General features: G+C 34.3%; 3 protein-coding genes and 1 long non-coding RNA gene across 6 annotated transcripts; 3 read left to right on the plus strand and 1 right to left on the minus strand.

Annotated features, from left to right (window-relative positions):
• The first annotated feature begins 2677 nt into the window (after positions 1–2677).
• LOC117609817 (uncharacterized) lies at positions 2678–8794 on the plus strand. The gene is made up of 5 exons (XM_034336533.2): positions 2678–2819; positions 3259–3598; positions 4201–4464; positions 4527–4706; positions 8101–8794. The coding sequence occupies exons 2-5, from the start codon at positions 3260–3262 to the stop codon at positions 8467–8469; spliced, it is 1152 nt and encodes a 383-aa protein (XP_034192424.2). The 5' UTR covers positions 2678–2819; position 3259; the 3' UTR covers positions 8470–8794.
• On the minus strand, positions 2814–4255 carry LOC117609819 (uncharacterized). Its single transcript, XR_004582687.2, has 3 exons — positions 4116–4255; positions 3128–3897; positions 2814–3022 (listed from the first exon to the last, which is right to left on the minus strand). It is a non-coding gene; the product is annotated as an uncharacterized LOC117609819 (long non-coding RNA).
• A 3841-nt stretch (positions 8795–12635) lies between the features above and the next one.
• On the plus strand, positions 12636–15191 carry LOC117609785 (uncharacterized). 3 transcript variants are annotated; one of them, XR_013062150.1, is made up of 4 exons: positions 12636–12844; positions 13217–13451; positions 14594–14830; positions 15104–15168. XR_013062150.1 is itself a non-coding variant. In XM_034336463.2 (3 exons), exons 2-3 carry the CDS (start codon positions 13233–13235, stop codon positions 15182–15184), a joined length of 300 nt encoding a protein of 99 aa, XP_034192354.1. In that variant the 5' UTR covers positions 12656–12967; positions 13217–13232; the 3' UTR covers positions 15185–15191. The 3 variants fall into 3 exon arrangements, 1 of the variants encoding a protein (XP_034192354.1); XR_013062149.1 differs by having other exon boundaries at positions 12641–12967; XM_034336463.2 differs by lacking the exon at positions 14594–14830 and having other exon boundaries at positions 12656–12967; positions 15104–15191.
• Positions 15192–15306: 115 nt separating this feature from the next.
• Positions 15307–16978, plus strand: PQBP1 (poly-glutamine tract binding protein 1). Its single transcript, XM_034336461.1, has 6 exons — positions 15307–15512; positions 15761–15870; positions 15946–16121; positions 16206–16386; positions 16463–16635; positions 16712–16978. The coding sequence occupies exons 1-6, from the start codon at positions 15443–15445 to the stop codon at positions 16902–16904; spliced, it is 903 nt and encodes a 300-aa protein (XP_034192352.1). The 5' UTR covers positions 15307–15442; the 3' UTR covers positions 16905–16978.
• The last annotated feature ends 585 nt before the right edge of the window (positions 16979–17563 follow it).

Here is a 17563-nt window from a genome sequence, read left to right on the forward strand (position 1 = left end):
TAGATAAATGTGCGTTTTTGTCTTTTCACGTCACTCTTTGTCCGGACACTGACCCTGAACCTGCACAGCTGTCAGCTATTCAAAAGCGAAACACACGCTTTGGAAATTGACATTCCAATTTTCAACTCCTTGTATCTCGAAAATGAAGCTACAGATTGTGCCGATATGGTGTCGCCGCGCTTGTTCATGATCATTGTTCGAACGTAACCAATAGCCAACACTCTCGCGGTTCAGTCCGTGCTTTACGCGCGCTCTAATTGAACAGTGCTTTTCGTTAATCATTCAAAAGTGAAGCTTTAACCAACATTTTGGCGGAGGAAGTAGTTGTTCAGAATCACTTTAGCAATCATCCCTCCAAGGGAATCTTACTCTTTCTGGGACACCCTGTATATTGCCTAGGCATTCTATACAATACCTGTTTTTCATACATTGCCGGTAACACATACGTCCATTCTTTATTTCGACAATGGCTAATATACATTTCAATACAAATACCTCGATCAAATTTATAAATTAAAAATAATTTTTAACAAAAAATACAACCGACTTCGAAATGCACTAAAAAGTATGAAATAATTTCTACTTCATTTATACAAATACCCAACAGCTATTAATAAAACCTATTTACTCGTTAAATCGTCTACTAAATACATTTCAACCTTTTCGGAGGCGGCGCAAAATAAAAAACTTTCTTCTACTAGGAAGATCCTAGTTCAGGCGTCAGCAACCTATCAAATCGTTATTGGCATCATCGGGTATTATTAATTTTGCGCCGCCTCCGAAAAGATTGAAATGTATTTAGTATACGATTTAACGAGTAAATAGGTTTTATTAATAGCTGTTGGGTATTTGTATAAATGAAGTAGAAATTATTTCATACTTTTTAGTGCATTTCGAAGTCGGTTGTATTTTTTGTTAAAAATTATTTTATTTCACACTTTTTAGTGGAACGAGCAGTATTTGTAGGATGCCGTAAGGTGGTTTACCGTTCTTATTGGTTAATTATAACGATAGTTTTCAACGCTAACAAGTTCCATACATTTTCGCAAGTGGGATCATCGCGGAAATATCTCTTATTAAATGCGAAAGGTTTCATCGCGATCGGTACATGCCTTGCAGAGTATACATATGTGTATAGAAACAGTAGAGAATCGGCGACTGCATGCTGACTCATACACCGGTAGAGACACGTAGGCATACGTAGAATTCAATGTAGTAGTAACAATAGTTTTTCACGAATATCTCGGAAACTAAAGCTTTCCGTTAATTAAGCATAAGGAAAAAGTTGTTCAGAATCATGCCCCCGACAACATATTAAAAGATCATTGAAATCGTCCAACCTTGTGATTAAAAACTTCATGTATTTTGCAATAATAATGAAAAAATGAAAAATTTTTTTCTAATGGGACCAATCGGAAGACATACCCTACAAGATGCAAAAGGTTTCGTTTCAATTGGTCCATCTATCTCGGAGTAATCGGTGAACAAAAAAAAAAAAAAAAAAAAAAAAAAAACATACTGATCGAATTGAGTAACCTCCTCCTTTTCGAAGTCGGTTAAATAAGAAGCTTGAAACCTGTTGTTTTGGCTGGTTTGGTAGTTGTAGCGTTAAAATGTTACCTTTTAGAAACAATGTAATGAAGAGCATATCGTTTCACTAATTGAATACGGAAATATAAACTAGTTTAAAAGCATTCTCTTCTCTTTTTTCCACGAGGGTATCAACATTTTGTGAGTGCTGAATTTTACACGGACCCAGAAGGTGCACGAGATGAATATCAATCGAATTCTAAAGGCACATCGACCCAGTTGAACTCTCTGTTTTCACTTTCGAACACTCGTAATCCTTTGGTATTCAAAATTCTTCTCCTTATTTCCCATTGTGGTTTGTGTTAGAAAAAGAAGGAACACAAATACCCACCTAAAAAGAAAGTAAAAGTTGTTGAGAGAAACATCATTTGTATTATTGCTAAGTGGTCATTTGCTTGGGCAAATTAAAACCAAAGGTTAAGACAAGAATTTATTAGAAATGATCTTACTATAATCAATGTTATTTTAAAAACATCCTGTTAATCTTTATAATTAAATTTAAAGAAATATTCAGCAGTGTTTAAGAAATATCATTTGTATTGCTGTTAAGTGGTCATTTGCTTGGGTAAATTAAAAGCAAAAGCTGACAAAAGATTTTTTAGAAATGATCATACTATAATCAAAATTATTTTACAAAAATCCTGTTAATCTTTATAATTAGATTTAAAGAAATATTTAGTAGTGTTCAAAACTCAAGGCTAAAAATGACCAAAAATGATAAGAAATGATCAAAAATGGCACAAAATATAGAACTACTATACTGAATACACTAATCATTAAATAATGTTCAAATTGAATACTATTTTAATATATAATTTTTGTTAATTTATAATAAAATGCAAACTACAGTAATCCAAGATTCAAGAACATCAATCTTTCCTGAAGGAATCTCGAAATGACTACCCAACTGAAAACCAGTAATCACCAATATGAAATTGCGAAAGTAATAAATTAATAATCGAGGCATAGAGACAGGAGATTCATTGCTGTTCGTTCCTATGAGGGAGCAAGTTTTTCGAAGATTAAACACGTGGAAAAGTAAAGTAGATCGACCCGGTTTTGATCAACTTTGAGTCTTTGTTCATATGGGAGGGGTACCGGAACGATGGTTTTGTGAGAAGGGGCCCCCTGTACGACCCCGTGGCCATATAAGCAACGACTCCTGCCATTGTCGGGACAGAGTGTTTCATCCCTTCGTTGATTCGCACATCGTTCCATCGACAATCAAGGTAACTTCGTTTCAGGATTATAAGTTTTTAAGAAGGCTCCTTAATTCGTATTTATCCTGTATTTATCAAACTACTAATTGATAATAAACCATAGTTTGCATAATGAGTATCTCCGTGAACGTTGACAGCTGCTATAAGATGCATTCTCTTTTTATTGAGGAACGTACAATGTGTTAATTGCTTATCTTCTTGCAGAAGTCGGTCTGAAAGATATAGAAACTTTTAGTATACTAATAGAGATACAGTAATATTGTTTTGATTCTAATCTTCAATCTAAATACTAATTACTCATTTTAAATAATTCATACCTTAGATCTATTTTCAAAAAAAATTGAAGCAAGCAAGGATATTATATAATTGCTCTCCAAATATTGAATTTTCTTGAATTATTCAACTTGTTCTTTGTATAATATCAATTTTAATTTGAATGTTACTATAGGATGCAGTTTGAAATCATCTTCATGACAGTGGCAGCCACGTTGCTGCAGGGTGGCCAGAGTGGTTTTGTATCCATCAGAATGCCTTACTTGAATCCGGCAGGTGTAACCTACATCAACAATGTCGAGCCTGAGGCACATCTTTACGGGCTTCCTGCTAGAGTCGAGGCTCAGCATGTTGGATACGCTGCCGCCCAAGTGCCAGCAGTAGCTGCTGTGCCCTATGTCAAACACGTGCCCACTGTATCTCATGTGCCAATAACGAAAATTGAAGCTCAACATGCTCTCTTGGAGAAGCAGTTGGATGTAGTGAAACCAGCCGTTTCGACCCGCAAATTTGAAGTAAGTCATTGAAGTCTTTAAGTATGTACATAGATCCTCTCCTTGAAATGGGAAGTTCTCCTCTTCTTGGTCTGGGAAGTCCTGCTCTTCTTGTTCTAGAAATTTCTCCTCTTCTTATTCTGAGAAGCTCTTCTCTTCTTCCTTTGAGAAGTTATCCTCTTCTTATTCTTAGAAGTTCTCTATTTTATTTATAATAATCTTCTTTTACTATGGTTTTGGTAGTCATAATTCCTCTTTAGGAGGGCTTTTTCAACTTCTCCTCAGTTCTCCATTCTTCTTTCCTTCTATGACACTTTCACCTGAAATTGAAAATTGTCCTTTGTTAAAATTAATTAACAAATACTTAACGAATACATCTTTGTTTACTAAATTTATCCTATTCTCAGCTTTCTTTATTAGAATGTACCCTAACATCACCCATTTTATTGAAATCTATCTTCATACTGTCATTTTTTATTAAATTTATTCTAACCTAAGCTGTCTTTATTAGAAACTGTTTTAATATCACCTATCTTACTTAAAATCTGTCCTACCGACATCTTGTTTTAATAAATTCATCCTACTCTCAGGTATCTAGTATCTCTACTATCATCTTTTGTTAGGTCCGTCGTCCAGCAATTCAGAAGCAGTTCTTCGACATCGAGGAACGTGTTGTGGTTCGTCCAGCTGGATCAGCCGTGCTCGAATTGGACCAACCAACCTCGAAGACACCTAAAGGACCAGCAGTGATCCAATCTCTGTATCCCCACTATGAATCCGGACAAGCAATTGGCCAGCAAGTTGTTTCTTCTACTCCAGCCCCTAGTGATGATGAAACCGTAGTCGTGGACAATCCTGAATTCCGTAATCGTGCTGTACAGGACCAGGTACGATTTTAATTCTACTCTTAATAATAATGAAAGGTACTTAATAATTGTTTCTAATACAGGCTAACGCATCTGGAGCGCAAACAAGAATCAACTTCAATGGTGCACAATCAGGAGACACCTTTGTTGCTCATGATCCATCACCAAACGTAGTTGTAAGTCCTAATTCCACTCCTGAAGAGGACAGGCAGAATCAAAACAGGCTGCTCGAGTTACTCACTGCTCGTGGAAACGTTGCTGAGGTAATTTAACAAATTCTTAATATTTTCTTACTTATTCAGCTCCACTGGTAAGGTGTAGTACCGTAAAAGTTGGATAATTAGTCAAAATTCAGGACCCAAATCGGACAGTTATGAAGCGGCGGATTTTGCATTACATTTAAGAAATTAATGAAATTGCGTTAAAATACCATTTTATTTTAGGAAACGGGTATTGAAGATCGACGAGCAATTTGCAACTATAGTAAATCCTCTCACATTGTCCGTAACCTGGGAAGCGTAGTTGGACAATACGGATAGAACCGATATTATTACTCGAACCTCGCGGCTGCTTTTGATCTCCGGCGACAAGTCACAAAAGAGAAGAATGGCATGAGAGTCGTAGCAACCAAGAAATTAACAACAGTTTAACTTTCTTATTTTTAAATTTTTCTGCATGCAAATTGTTTTAACATATTGGTACAATTTTTCTGATTAAAATGAGACCAAACATGACATAATTTGGACTGTGTGGACGAAAAAAGATTCGCATTGGGAATGTTTTCTTGTACGTAAAATAAGTAAATATGATCCAAATTTTATCGTGTTTGGTCTCATTTTAACCAAAGAAAACTTAACAACATGTTAAAAAAATTTGTGGATAAAAAGAAGTAAAATTAAGAAAGTTATATTATTTTACTATAAACTGAACTTTCATCATGGAAGTCGCGCCGCGTGTTGCGTGACTGATTCCAATGAAGAGAACATAGACGTAGGAAGAAATCGGTGGACAAAGTGGGTAGAACAACATAGGGACAATGTGAGGGGATTTAGACTAGATCTACATTATCGGTCCGTTCACGGTCTGCTCTGAAACCGGTGAAATCTTACCGTTTCCATACTACGGTAATTAGTGATATCGCATCAATTCCACCGATTTCGCTCGTTTTTTAATATATTATTGGGATGATAATACTGAGTAACTTTTTCCTATACATATAATCGCCGCTCAGCTTTAGTTTTAGAGATATTTGCAAAAAAAAATTGCTACTATTACAGTGAATTCTGCGTTACACTGACAATGGGCGAAGGGCACGCGAAGAAGGGACTGCAGCCAATCGACTGCCGGTGTGAATATGTGTTAGAGTCACACGCCGCGATAGAATTAACGCAACTCATAATCAGTGTATAGGTCCGTGGCAATGTGTGCGTTAGTATGGGATGGCTGGTTTCTGTAAACACAGCATGGTACCCATCAAGCAGTATACATAACGGGTGGAACTTAAAAATCTAATATTAATTTAACCTAACCTAATCGAACCTAATCTAATACTAAAATTAAATTAGTGAATTAGCTTAGGTTAGGGCCCCGACAAGCCCAATCACACTCCAGGAAAATGTTCTTCGTGATTGATCGCGGGATCGGAGCGTGATCGGATCGAAGCTGGATCGTTACGCATAGTATGAATATGCTTATACATTACATTGTATTATATTTTACTGGGCCGAGAGTGGATCATAAGCATACCGTGAACCGATCGATAGCGTGGATCCGGCGGTGAACTTATACAGTGTAATTCTCTTGCTACGCACAATCGAACCCTGCTGTTTTTGCGGGTAAAGAGACCCAGGGGCCATATCGCCGGACCCAAGACTGCTCTGTGTGTGTTTATGGCTGAGACGAAGACAAGAAACGGAACAGCAGGGATTCCATTGTGCGGCACGGCTTTTATCTTGCGTAGCGAGAGAATCACCCTGTAGAAAAGCTACTCCTCTGATTTCAATGATTTTTAAATATGTTTTAAAATTCGACAGCTTAAACAACTTTTTTCCTCTAAGCTATATGTCGGACGCGATTAGTTTGCTAAATATTCGCGAGAGAATATTGTTACTACTGCAGCGAATTGTGCCTATACGCATGCGCCCGTGATCGCGTGTGCGCCGGTTCGCTTGCCTATCGTTCCTGAAATGTGGTCTCGCTCCCACGGGTGAACTGAAAAATCAAATTATATTTTACAATTATATTTTTACATTTGACTGACGTGGCCGGCCACCTTAAAGCGGTCTGAATATCAATGTAATCTAACCTAACCTAACTCAAACGTATAAATAACAGAAGAAATAAAATACCGCCAACATTAGTACGAACGGCAGACAATCTTATAGTGTACAATGATTAATAGTAATGTTGATGGAATATAATGTTTTCCGTTATTTATATATCTAGATTAGGTTAGGTTAGGTTAGGTTGTATTAATATTCCGGCCGCTTTTAGGCGGCCCGTCACGCAAGTTCAATGTCAAAATTATTGAAATTAGTAATTAATTTTGATTTTAAGCTGACCCGTTATATGGACAGTAGCCAGGACAGGTGGTGCTGTTGACAGAAACAGTAGATAAGCGAGGGTCTCTTGCCGACGCACACCCAGCCGCGGACGTATACATACAGACGATATTCAATGTAGTAGTACTCATAGTTTTTCGCGAATATCTCGCAAACTATTCAAGTCCGACATATAGCTAATAGGAGAAAAGATGCTTAAAATGACGAATTTTACAACATATTTAAAAGTCATCGAAATCGGATGGGGGGGGGGGGGGGGCGTTTTTCTACAAGTTCATTCAGTGAATTAGGTTAGGCTAGGTCAAAGTACTATCCTGGTCACCTCCTGGCGAGCAGGTATACAATGCTGAGTTTCAAAATCATTGAAATTAGTTAAATTTGATTTTTAAGCCCACCTCTTATGTATATAGGGTGATCTTCTCGCAGCCGGACACAAAGGTACTGGCGACAATGAACCCCTTGACCGCACCATGAAAACAGAGTCGTCTCGGCCCAGGTAGGACCCCGCTGGCACGTGATAATGCGGACCACTTTATGGTGCGCTCTAGGGGTTCATTGGCGCCATTGTTCCTTTGTGTCCGGCTGCGAGAGGATCACCCTGTATGTATACTGGTTGTCGGTCGCTGTGCTGTTGCTTGCAGAAATAGTAGAGAAGCGGTGATCCCATCCTGGCGCGTAAGTATGTTGAGTACTTACGTGAGAACGCACGTGAGTAGGCAGAATTAAATGCAATACTTTTTCGACAATATCTCGAAAACTACGGCTAAGCCGCGGTTGTGTGTATAGGAAAAAGTTGTTCTAAATGTTGATTTCTACAATAGATTTCAAAATCATCGAAATTGGAGGTACTGTCCGCTTTCTAAATAATTATCAAAATTTCATTGAAAAAAAAAATCAAAAATCAAAAAGTTTTATTGTTGCATTAGTATTGTCTCATCGATATTCCAGTTCAGATTAGGGTGCACTATTTGCTGGTCCAGCTTCGCAGTTCTTCAAGGGGGACCCCGTAGTTATCCAATGGATCTGCCCTACTTATCCAACTTCTACTGTACCCAGTCTCTAAGTATCATCTACTGACAGAGAAATGCTCTTACAGGTGGGATTCGGTAATCTCGGACTCGCCAAGTCTGCAGTTGGAGACGCCGGTCAAATAAGAAGTCGGGTGATCTCCGCAACTCCTGCTCCAGAATACGCGGACTCGGCTGATGAACGCGTGTCTACACGACGAGTCGTGGTCAGCAGACCCATCGAAACTCTTCAAGAAGTGAACGTCGTGGAACCAGCGACGAAAATTGAAAGAGTATCCGTGCATCAACCCACCCTCATTAAAACAGCACGTCTCGACCACGTTCAGGTTCACGGTTCCGTACCAATCGTCGGGAAGGCTCTTACACCGACCATCGCTCATACTGCAGTTCCAGTTTACCAGAAGGCTTTCTCCCCAGCTTACGAATACTACCATTAAACCGGGAATGACTCTAACTTCTGTGCGTTCAGAAACAGGATAGTAGATCTGAAAAATAGAAACTTATCAAAAATTGTTTTCCATCTATTTTTGTTTATTTGTATGAGCTTACCTGAATGATTAAGATAAGTTGGGTAAGAGGATTAAAATTGTAACAGTTCGTTGATCCTTGTAATTGTATGCTTTTTACACTTGTTCAGGAAAGTGTTATAGACTAACTTGTGTACTGCTTACGTAAATTATCCTATGAACATGTAGAAACTTTTGCACTATATATTTGTATTTTGTATCGTGAAAAACTTTATATAAAATACGGAAACGAGAACTAGTGGTTGATTTATTTTCAATGTCGATTGTTACCTTAATAATCAACGAAAGTTAAAAAATAAAATATCATTATAGTTAATTTTTACAAATTTAATTGTAAGTTAAACTAAAAATAATTCAATTCTATTATGTAACAAATTTTTGCATTTACATTACTGTAAAATATTTTGCTTCTTTTTCTCATTAAAAATTTTTTATTTTTCTACGGCAATCGTTACCTTAATAATCAGATAAAGTTGAAAAATAAAATATCATTATACAATAGTTAATTTTTACAAATTTAATTGGGAACAATTCTAACCCAGACTAAAAAGAATTAAATTCTACTTTTTATCAAATTTTTACACTCGCACTGCTATAAAACATTCGCCTTCTGTTTCTCATTAAAATTTTTAATAGCAGTACTTGGAGTATATTAACGAAGTTATTAAATAAATGTCACTTGCAGTATACAACTAAAAAAAGTTGAAACTCGCCGAGCAATATCCTCGAACGATATAAAAACCAGTTTACAATTAATTTATGCATCCAGACGATCAAAAAACCAATTCAAGTGCAAGGTCTCGCATAATTTCTCAGCCACTGCCTTTCATTTTTTCCGTCAACGCTTTCCTTTCATTGGATCTCTCATTGAATTGTACGTATTATTTGCGATACTAAAAAGCAACTTCCTGTAACAGGCAAGTCAGTTCCGACAAGGGTAACCACTGCCTCTGGCTACTGCCTATAAGGACATAACATTGGCCTAAATACCACGGCGTATCCGTTCCTTTGTATCTTTTACCTATCTTTCACAGAACGTCTAAAATCATTAACAAATGAAAGTAAATAAATTTTAATTGTATCCTTCTAGAAAATTGTATAAACCTGAACGATTCAATTAATTTGTAAACGAGACCCTTCTTTTTGTTAGATGGAATTTTTACCACTTTTACTTTAACCCTTGAAGAGCGAGGTCTGGTCGAAACCCAAACTTACGTAATATATACATATAGGGACATTAACCTGAAGTTAAATGTATAATTTGTAAACGATAGAGTTTCATATATTTGGAAAATAATTGTTAAAGGAACAATGTAAAATTTAGAAAATGAAAATAATATGAAATACAAAATTAAATTGGAATGGGGTCTCTCTCCATGGTCCGCTTTTCAAGGGTTAAATTAATAATACTCTGTGCATACTTAAGAATTTAGCTTCTTTTTGTTAGTTAACACTTTGGGGATAGAGCATTCTTGAGCTTGCACAGAGTGTTATTAATTTAAAGTAAAAGAAGTAATAATTCCATCCATCAAAGCATACATTATCCATCTTTAGAAAGATTTTTTATAACTATCAGCGTTCGATGAGCTTGCAATCGAACTTATTTACAAATTAAAAATTAAGTAGAAAAATAAATAAACGTAAACTGCCATATAAAATTACTTTTTATCGCGACAGAAATCAACATACATTTCAATGAAATTAATAATTTCTGTAATTCAAAATAAAAAATCAAAGATCCGTTATTTTAAGGAGTGTGGTAGTTCTAGTGTTAAGGGGTTTCTCTAAAAAAAATTATTAATTAATTAATTTCAAATTACGAACTAAAAATGAGTATATAAAACTTTAAAGGCATTCTTTTCGTAATAATATTGCTGAAGCTGGTAACCATGATAACTCAGGAACGAATGGCCGGATTCATTTGAAATTTTGGAAATACATTCATCGTCAGTAGATGTATAGTTTTCGTTCGACCTAAAACTTTTTCGATGCGTTTAAAACAAAAAATTTGGTACTCAAAAGACTACGCAATATTATCTTAAAAATAGAACCAAAGAAATGAAAACGCTATAATTTTTTTAATTTTCAATATTTTTCCACGATTCTAGGTCTAGCTACACTCGTACAGATTAAGAATCGTTTCAGTTCTTTTGTTTTAGACAACTGCAATCGTAGTTAACGTTCACAAACGTTTTTTGGGGAAGCTACCACAGAATGGCTGAGATGCTATTATTTGTAAATAGATTGTGAAAGTTTATGCAAATGGATATTTTAGAGAAATAGACGAAACGAATGAGATTGTGTCGAAACATGTTTCATTATTAGGACATTTCAAAAATATAGCTTTTTATTTTGCATATTGCATATATCTTGCATATACAGAATTTGTTCACAGATTAGCTCGAGTAATTGTTAGAACTTGCTCAATTTTGTCATTGTAAGTTTACAATTTAGTTAATTAACTGTGGTTTTAATTATACGTAAAGTAATACATGTATGTATATGTATATACATATATGTATATTGTATGTATATAGTATAATAGTTTAATGGTAATATAGTTTAATAATTTAATAATTAAAATGTTTAATACAGTTTAATATAGTTTAATAAATGTTTAATACAGTTGCAAAGGCGTTTAAAGGTTTTGATATTCATGTTACATTGTTTTGTAGTATACCATTAATTTTTTTTATAACAGTTTCTGTAATCCACATATAACGTTAAATACATATATTGATTAAATACAATTGTGAAAATTTTCTAGTCCCTACGCAAATGCTTATTCATTAATTGTATCTTGAATATACTTTGCATACATCGTACATATACTATTTTGCATATTCACTGCATATCGTAACTGTATAAACTTCTGCAGTCTACTTATAAATTTTATGGTTGAAAAGATTTTGATATATTCCTTAAATGTAGTATAACATATCTGAAAAGTTTTACATGAATCTGTTTCATCGTTTTCATTTGAAAAATTCTCAAAGATTAGCCTACTTTGGGCACTGTTGCACTAGGGAAACCCCTTGATTCAAGGATTTCGAAAAAAGAAAGGATCCGAACGTGAGCGAAGAAAGTGAAATAGCATAGCGATGCAAGACGGCAGAGAGGTTTGGAATTGTGAATTGTGCAGTCTCGTTAACGTAGTCGAACCCGGATACTGTCGCCGAAGAAACATGATTACGCGTAATGTATAAACCGGAAAACTGTGAAAAAATTCACAAGAACCTGCGTGGGCGGTTGGAACTCACCAGGTAGTACTAAACGAACAGAGTACATAATAGTTCATTCAACTCTCAATGATTCGTTTACAATAATTCATAATATAAATACTGAATAATTAACACATTATCCACAGACTATAAATAAAATTAATACCACCTTATAATTAACAATAACTAAAGATTAAAAGGTGTAACCTTTCCTCTTAATTAAAGTACATCTAACTTTCATTATTTCAACTGATTGTGAGTTATATGTGAATTTGTAATAATAAAAAAATTATTAATTGGTTTTTCTTTAACAGCAGATACTGTCAAAAAAAGCCTGTTAATAGGCTTCCGGTAGATAAAGTGTTAAATTGCTTATTAAATAATGAAAGTGCATAATACTTGTTACAACATTACAATTCCAAACATATACATAATACAAATCAATGAAACGCAAGGAATTCGTAAACATTTTGGGACGGTTCTTTCCCTTTTCACTTCTTTTCAAAAAATAATTCAGCTGGCATGGTGTTCATCGAGTTACATGCTATGAATTTCTTAAAAGCCTCTGTTTTAAATCGTCGTGTAACATGAAATTTGGAAGGTGTAAAGTTCGAACGTGCTTGGAAAGAAGTTACTGTATTTGATCCTGACCAGAATTTCTTCCAAAATAGCCAGTCAACATTTTAAATCTTCCAATTCATAACACTAAATCCACACGCAACAGTATATCGGGTGTCCTAACATCTACTACCTCATTTCTGAGCCTGTAAACTGGATCAAGAAACAGTGAGAAGGTCGTGGATGAACAAGTAACCGGTGATCGCGAATGAAGGAATCTTCACCCTTGAAACGTTTTAAGGAGAAACAGAACGGCCTCGTCGGTCTGTGAGGTCCATGGAGGTACAGTCGGAAGACGGATAATGACCAAGAAAAGTCGTTCGTAACCTTAGCTTCAAGAGTACTGCCATCTACTATATAAGTAACACTGTAACGGATCTTGACTTCAGTTAGACACGCGACTGAGAAATAACTAGATCCTTCGGGTGGAGTGCAGTGCGCGAAAGGTGAGTGGATGAAGAAAGAAGATCAAAAAGAGGAGCACGGAAGTACAAGCGCGGTACCGGGAAGCGAACCAATTTTTTAGCTGAACCATTTGGCAAACCCTAACTTAACAGAAAAAATTTCTTGTTAGTGGTTTGAATTTTCTTTTGTTAAGTATAATGTGTAGAAAAATTGTTGAGAATAAGAAGAACTTACGTGTAATCCTTTTGAGAAATTTTCAATAGGTGTAGATAATTGGTCCATCTGAAATTTTTCAATCTAATTCGGTGGTTTGGATGTTCGTAGTTCTTTATTTATGAATTTATAGACTATATATTAATGACAATAGTGTCAAATTGATTTAAGTTAGAAATAATTGTAATATAATTTCACAGAATTCTACATTCAAACATGAACGCAATTATGATGTTTATGGTCGTCGTAGGATTGTGTGCAGCTATGCCACAATACTACATTCCTGAAGGTTTTGTGTATCCTCATCCGGCTAATCTATTGAATTCAGCGGTAGAAGATACCTTACCCAACGAGTTGCGAAACGACTTCTACAAAAATCCTATAATTGCAGCCAAACTTGCGAAAGAATCATGGATTTTCAACAAAGAGATGCAGGTAAAAAATATATTACCTCCCGTAGATAACATAACTAGTTCACAACTTTTTCCATTTTATTTTCTCTATACTTTTAATTTTCTTTTTAATTTTTCAAATAGTTGGGTTTAATATTCAAATTTAATTCTTTCTAATTCTTGTACCTATACTTAATAAAAACACTGTCCAACACAAATTTTGTTTTCCTATAGCCACTGGGTGATCGTTGTAGAACTTCTCGTCCTGAACACGAATCCGAAAACCGAATTGCTCCATCACCTTCAATTTTCGAAAAACACGAGTTTTTGAAAAAACATGTGTTTTGGGGAGAAAATGAACTATTACGCGGAAACTAAAAACGCTAGATCATTCGCAATGGTCTTAAAAGATAGAGGAAAGTTTTCCGAATATATTGATATATTATTGAGTTATTATATTACGTGATTCTGAATAGATGTAAATGTCGATGAAAGTTTAAAAAACAGTCGACGCACGCATTTCTCTATACAGTACCGAATTTTGTAGACATTTCCGAAGAAGAAACTATATGGGCATGGGGTAAGTGTTGGAGCAGTATGCAATTCGAGTAAATCGAAAAAAAATATATGTATCTGCCGGTGACGCGTGCACGGCGTTTTGCCGCCAGACGGCTTAGCTCGCTCTCCTCGACTAGTCAGTGCCGTAGCTACGCGTAATCAACAACAATGGTGGGTTCAATGTGTACATATCCATTTTTCTACCTATTGATTTTTTCTTCCTATTATTATTTCTCTTTCATTATTATTCATTATTATTTTTAGATACCAACAATAAAATAATAAAATACTTTAATTTCAAATGTAAAAATCGATTGACGAGCATTACGACTTTATCAATCGACACTCAATTGAAGACAGTTTTGAAATTTGTTTATGATATAGAAAAAATAAAATGCATAAGATAAAGAATTACCTGCAGTAAATGAATTTAAAAGTATGGAAGTTTATTTATCATGGAAATATAATTTCCTACTCTATGATTTTCAAGAAGATTATAACAATGCGAATGTTCTAACGTTTTTAGTTTCCGCGTAATAGGTCATCCCCCCCACCCACCCAACACTTGTTTTTACAAAAACTAGTATTTTTCGAAAACTGAAGGTGATAGAGCAATTCGGTTTTCAGATTCGTGTTCAGGACGAGAAGCTCTACAACAATCACCCAGTGGCTATTGGAAAACAGAGAAAAAGTTTAAATTTTTTGCATAGTGAAATCAAAGAATTAGTATTTTTAAATTTCGCACTTTTTATCGTTATTTGAAAGATTAAAAAATTATAATTTAAATTATTATAATAATAATATAATGACGAACTACGTACAGCAAGCAATATATACTTTATTCTTGCTTGATTTGGAAATGAGGTTGGTGGATTTAATTCTGAAATCTGAGAATACTTCTTTTACTGCCGTATCACATTTCTTCTGTGGATTTATATCGTAATGCTTTCAACATTTGCGCGGGCTGTTTAATTTCAATAATACGATTAAATGCAAAGTCTCAAACGTCTCATTTTATTGATGCAACCTTCTATTAATTACCTTTTGGATTTTTTTTAATATACAGGATTAATTTCATAACTTACATCATATACGTATAAACTGTAGCGTTCATGTAATTTTCATTTCTTGTTACAGGTAATTGATCGTGAAACGGATAAAATTCCACGAGAAAAAGTATACAACGTTCTTCATAATGCCGGATTTGTACGAAAATAAGATTAAGATAATAAATCATTTTTTAATAAAATGATGAATTTGTTTAATTTACCTATCCCTATCACGAGAGAACGTATTTACCGGAAGACGACGAGTTTTCGTTCATTTTGCGTAGGGTGGCGCTCTGATAATGGTTTAATGATGACGGCGTTCTAATATTTATGCCCCCATGAAGAGTGTTTATACAAAATTCATTTAATTTGAAGTAAAAGATTATTTTATTAATAGATGAAATAGAAAAGATATTAAAAGTACAAAATGCCTCTTCCAGCTGCATTAGCTGCGCGACTTGCAAAAAGAGGACTTATTTCTGGATCTGAAAAACAAGGTACACATAAATCTATTAATTCAATATATACCAAATATAAGATAAATTGGTAATGGTTTTTTATCCCATATTGTTCTATTATGTTTTGCAATTTTTTAATTACTTTTTATGTATACTTCTTAAGTAGAAACATTAAAATTATTGGTCAAAGTTGCGGAGTAACCTAAACAGTATTGTACCATTAGTACAATAATTTTTAATAACAGATATAAATCAATCTGATTAATTATAAAATTATCTGTTTTTAGAATCTTCAAAAAAGGAATCAAAGAAAAAGATACATGAAGAAGTAATAGCCGAGGATTATGATAGCACCAAAGAAGAAATTAATCAAATTGATATTTCACAAAAATTTATGGTAAATATTGCCTTAGGATTTACTGTAAAATGGAACGGTAACTATAATGATTTAATTACCAATAAATAATTTTAGGGATATAGTGGTTGTCCTAACAAATATAATATTTATCATGAATGTACTAAACAATGTAAAGAATTATGGGGGCTTGGACATGTACAACCTTCTGACAAATATTTAAAAAAACAAATGCGACTGATACAAAGGTATCCCTTACCAGAAACTTGGAAAGCTGTTTATGACCCAGGATCGTAAGTATTTCAAATATTGCTGCAATCTTTTTAAAATTATTACTAACTCATTATTTTATTATGCTTTAATGAATTCTTTAATAGTGGACAACATTATTATTGGGATTGGTCATCTGATTTGGTATCTTGGTTACCACCTAGTCACCCAAAATGTCAAATATCTCAACCAGCATCTCAATTGAGAGAGGAATTACATCTTAAAGCAGCAGATCAAGATGATAATATGTCCAGTGATGATAGTGGTAGCGATCAAGAACCGATGGAAGTTAGTCATAGATGTTTCTTTTATGGATATCTATTTTTAATATAAAATGATTTATAATTCTGATTTCGAATAATAGGTAGATGAAACAGAAGCAAAATCAGATAGGAAAGATAGGAAACCAGAAAGCAGAGTAAGGCATAAACCAGGAGATAACAAAAGAAATCAAAGAGTGGAAAGATTGGAAAATAAAGAGAAAAAAGATCGGACACTAGATCCTATGGATCCAGCATCTTATAGTGATATTCCACGGTAGTACTTTTTCTTTCTTATATTTGTACAGTTGTGTACGCTATTGTAAACTATTCCTTTTTTTTACATTTTGTAGAGGAAAATGGTCTGATGGTTTAGCAAGACACAATGAAGCTAAAACAGGTGCAGACACAACTGCTTCAGGTCCACTTTATCAAATGAGACCATACCCGAGTCCAGGCGCGGTTCTTCGGTCAAATAGAGCTAATAAAGCAGAATCAGAATCATCTAACAAACCTAAAGTATCGGGTCCTGAAAAACCAGAATAACAGCTTAATTTGTACAGTATTATATACTTTGTTAATTAAGTTTAATGTAAATATAAAATACTTCATAAAGTTCATTTTGGTAGTCTTATTTTTAGACAATTAGTATCCAATAGAAATTTAATTTTAATTATTATTTACTGTTATTATTTAATACAACTATACAGATACTTTACAATTTCAAATTAATTTTTCTTCATAATTTTAAAAATATACAGTAAGATATTTTTGGTATCGCACGGGATTTGCAGATTTAAGTAAAGAAATAAAAATTTACGAAGATAATTAATGAATATCACATGTCTTAAAATTGACGCGGTATTAAGTAAGTACGTATTTTTAGAGTAAAAAAGAAGATAATCAATGAGATTGCTTTAATTAAAACATCTTTCTATTTATGAGTCTATGCCTTATTACTAAAGGAACAGGAATACCATACATCAATGAGTGGTTAAACAATTACAATAACAATACATGTGCTTGATACTTTATTACAATCAATTTAAATCGAAAATTTGAACTTTCAAATTTACGATTTGAACATTGCAGTTGATACTACTGCTGATATCTTCGAGTCAATGTTAGAGTTAACCTTGTTCTTGGCCTACTTTGTCAGTAATGATGTAGGGGAGCAAGCTCAATATTTTCAAGGGATGATACGC

The sequence above is a fragment of the Osmia lignaria genome, chromosome 5 (assembly GCF_051020975.1).
Source record: "Osmia lignaria lignaria isolate PbOS001 chromosome 5, iyOsmLign1, whole genome shotgun sequence".
NCBI classification, from domain to species: Eukaryota; Metazoa; Arthropoda; class Insecta; order Hymenoptera; family Megachilidae; genus Osmia; species Osmia lignaria.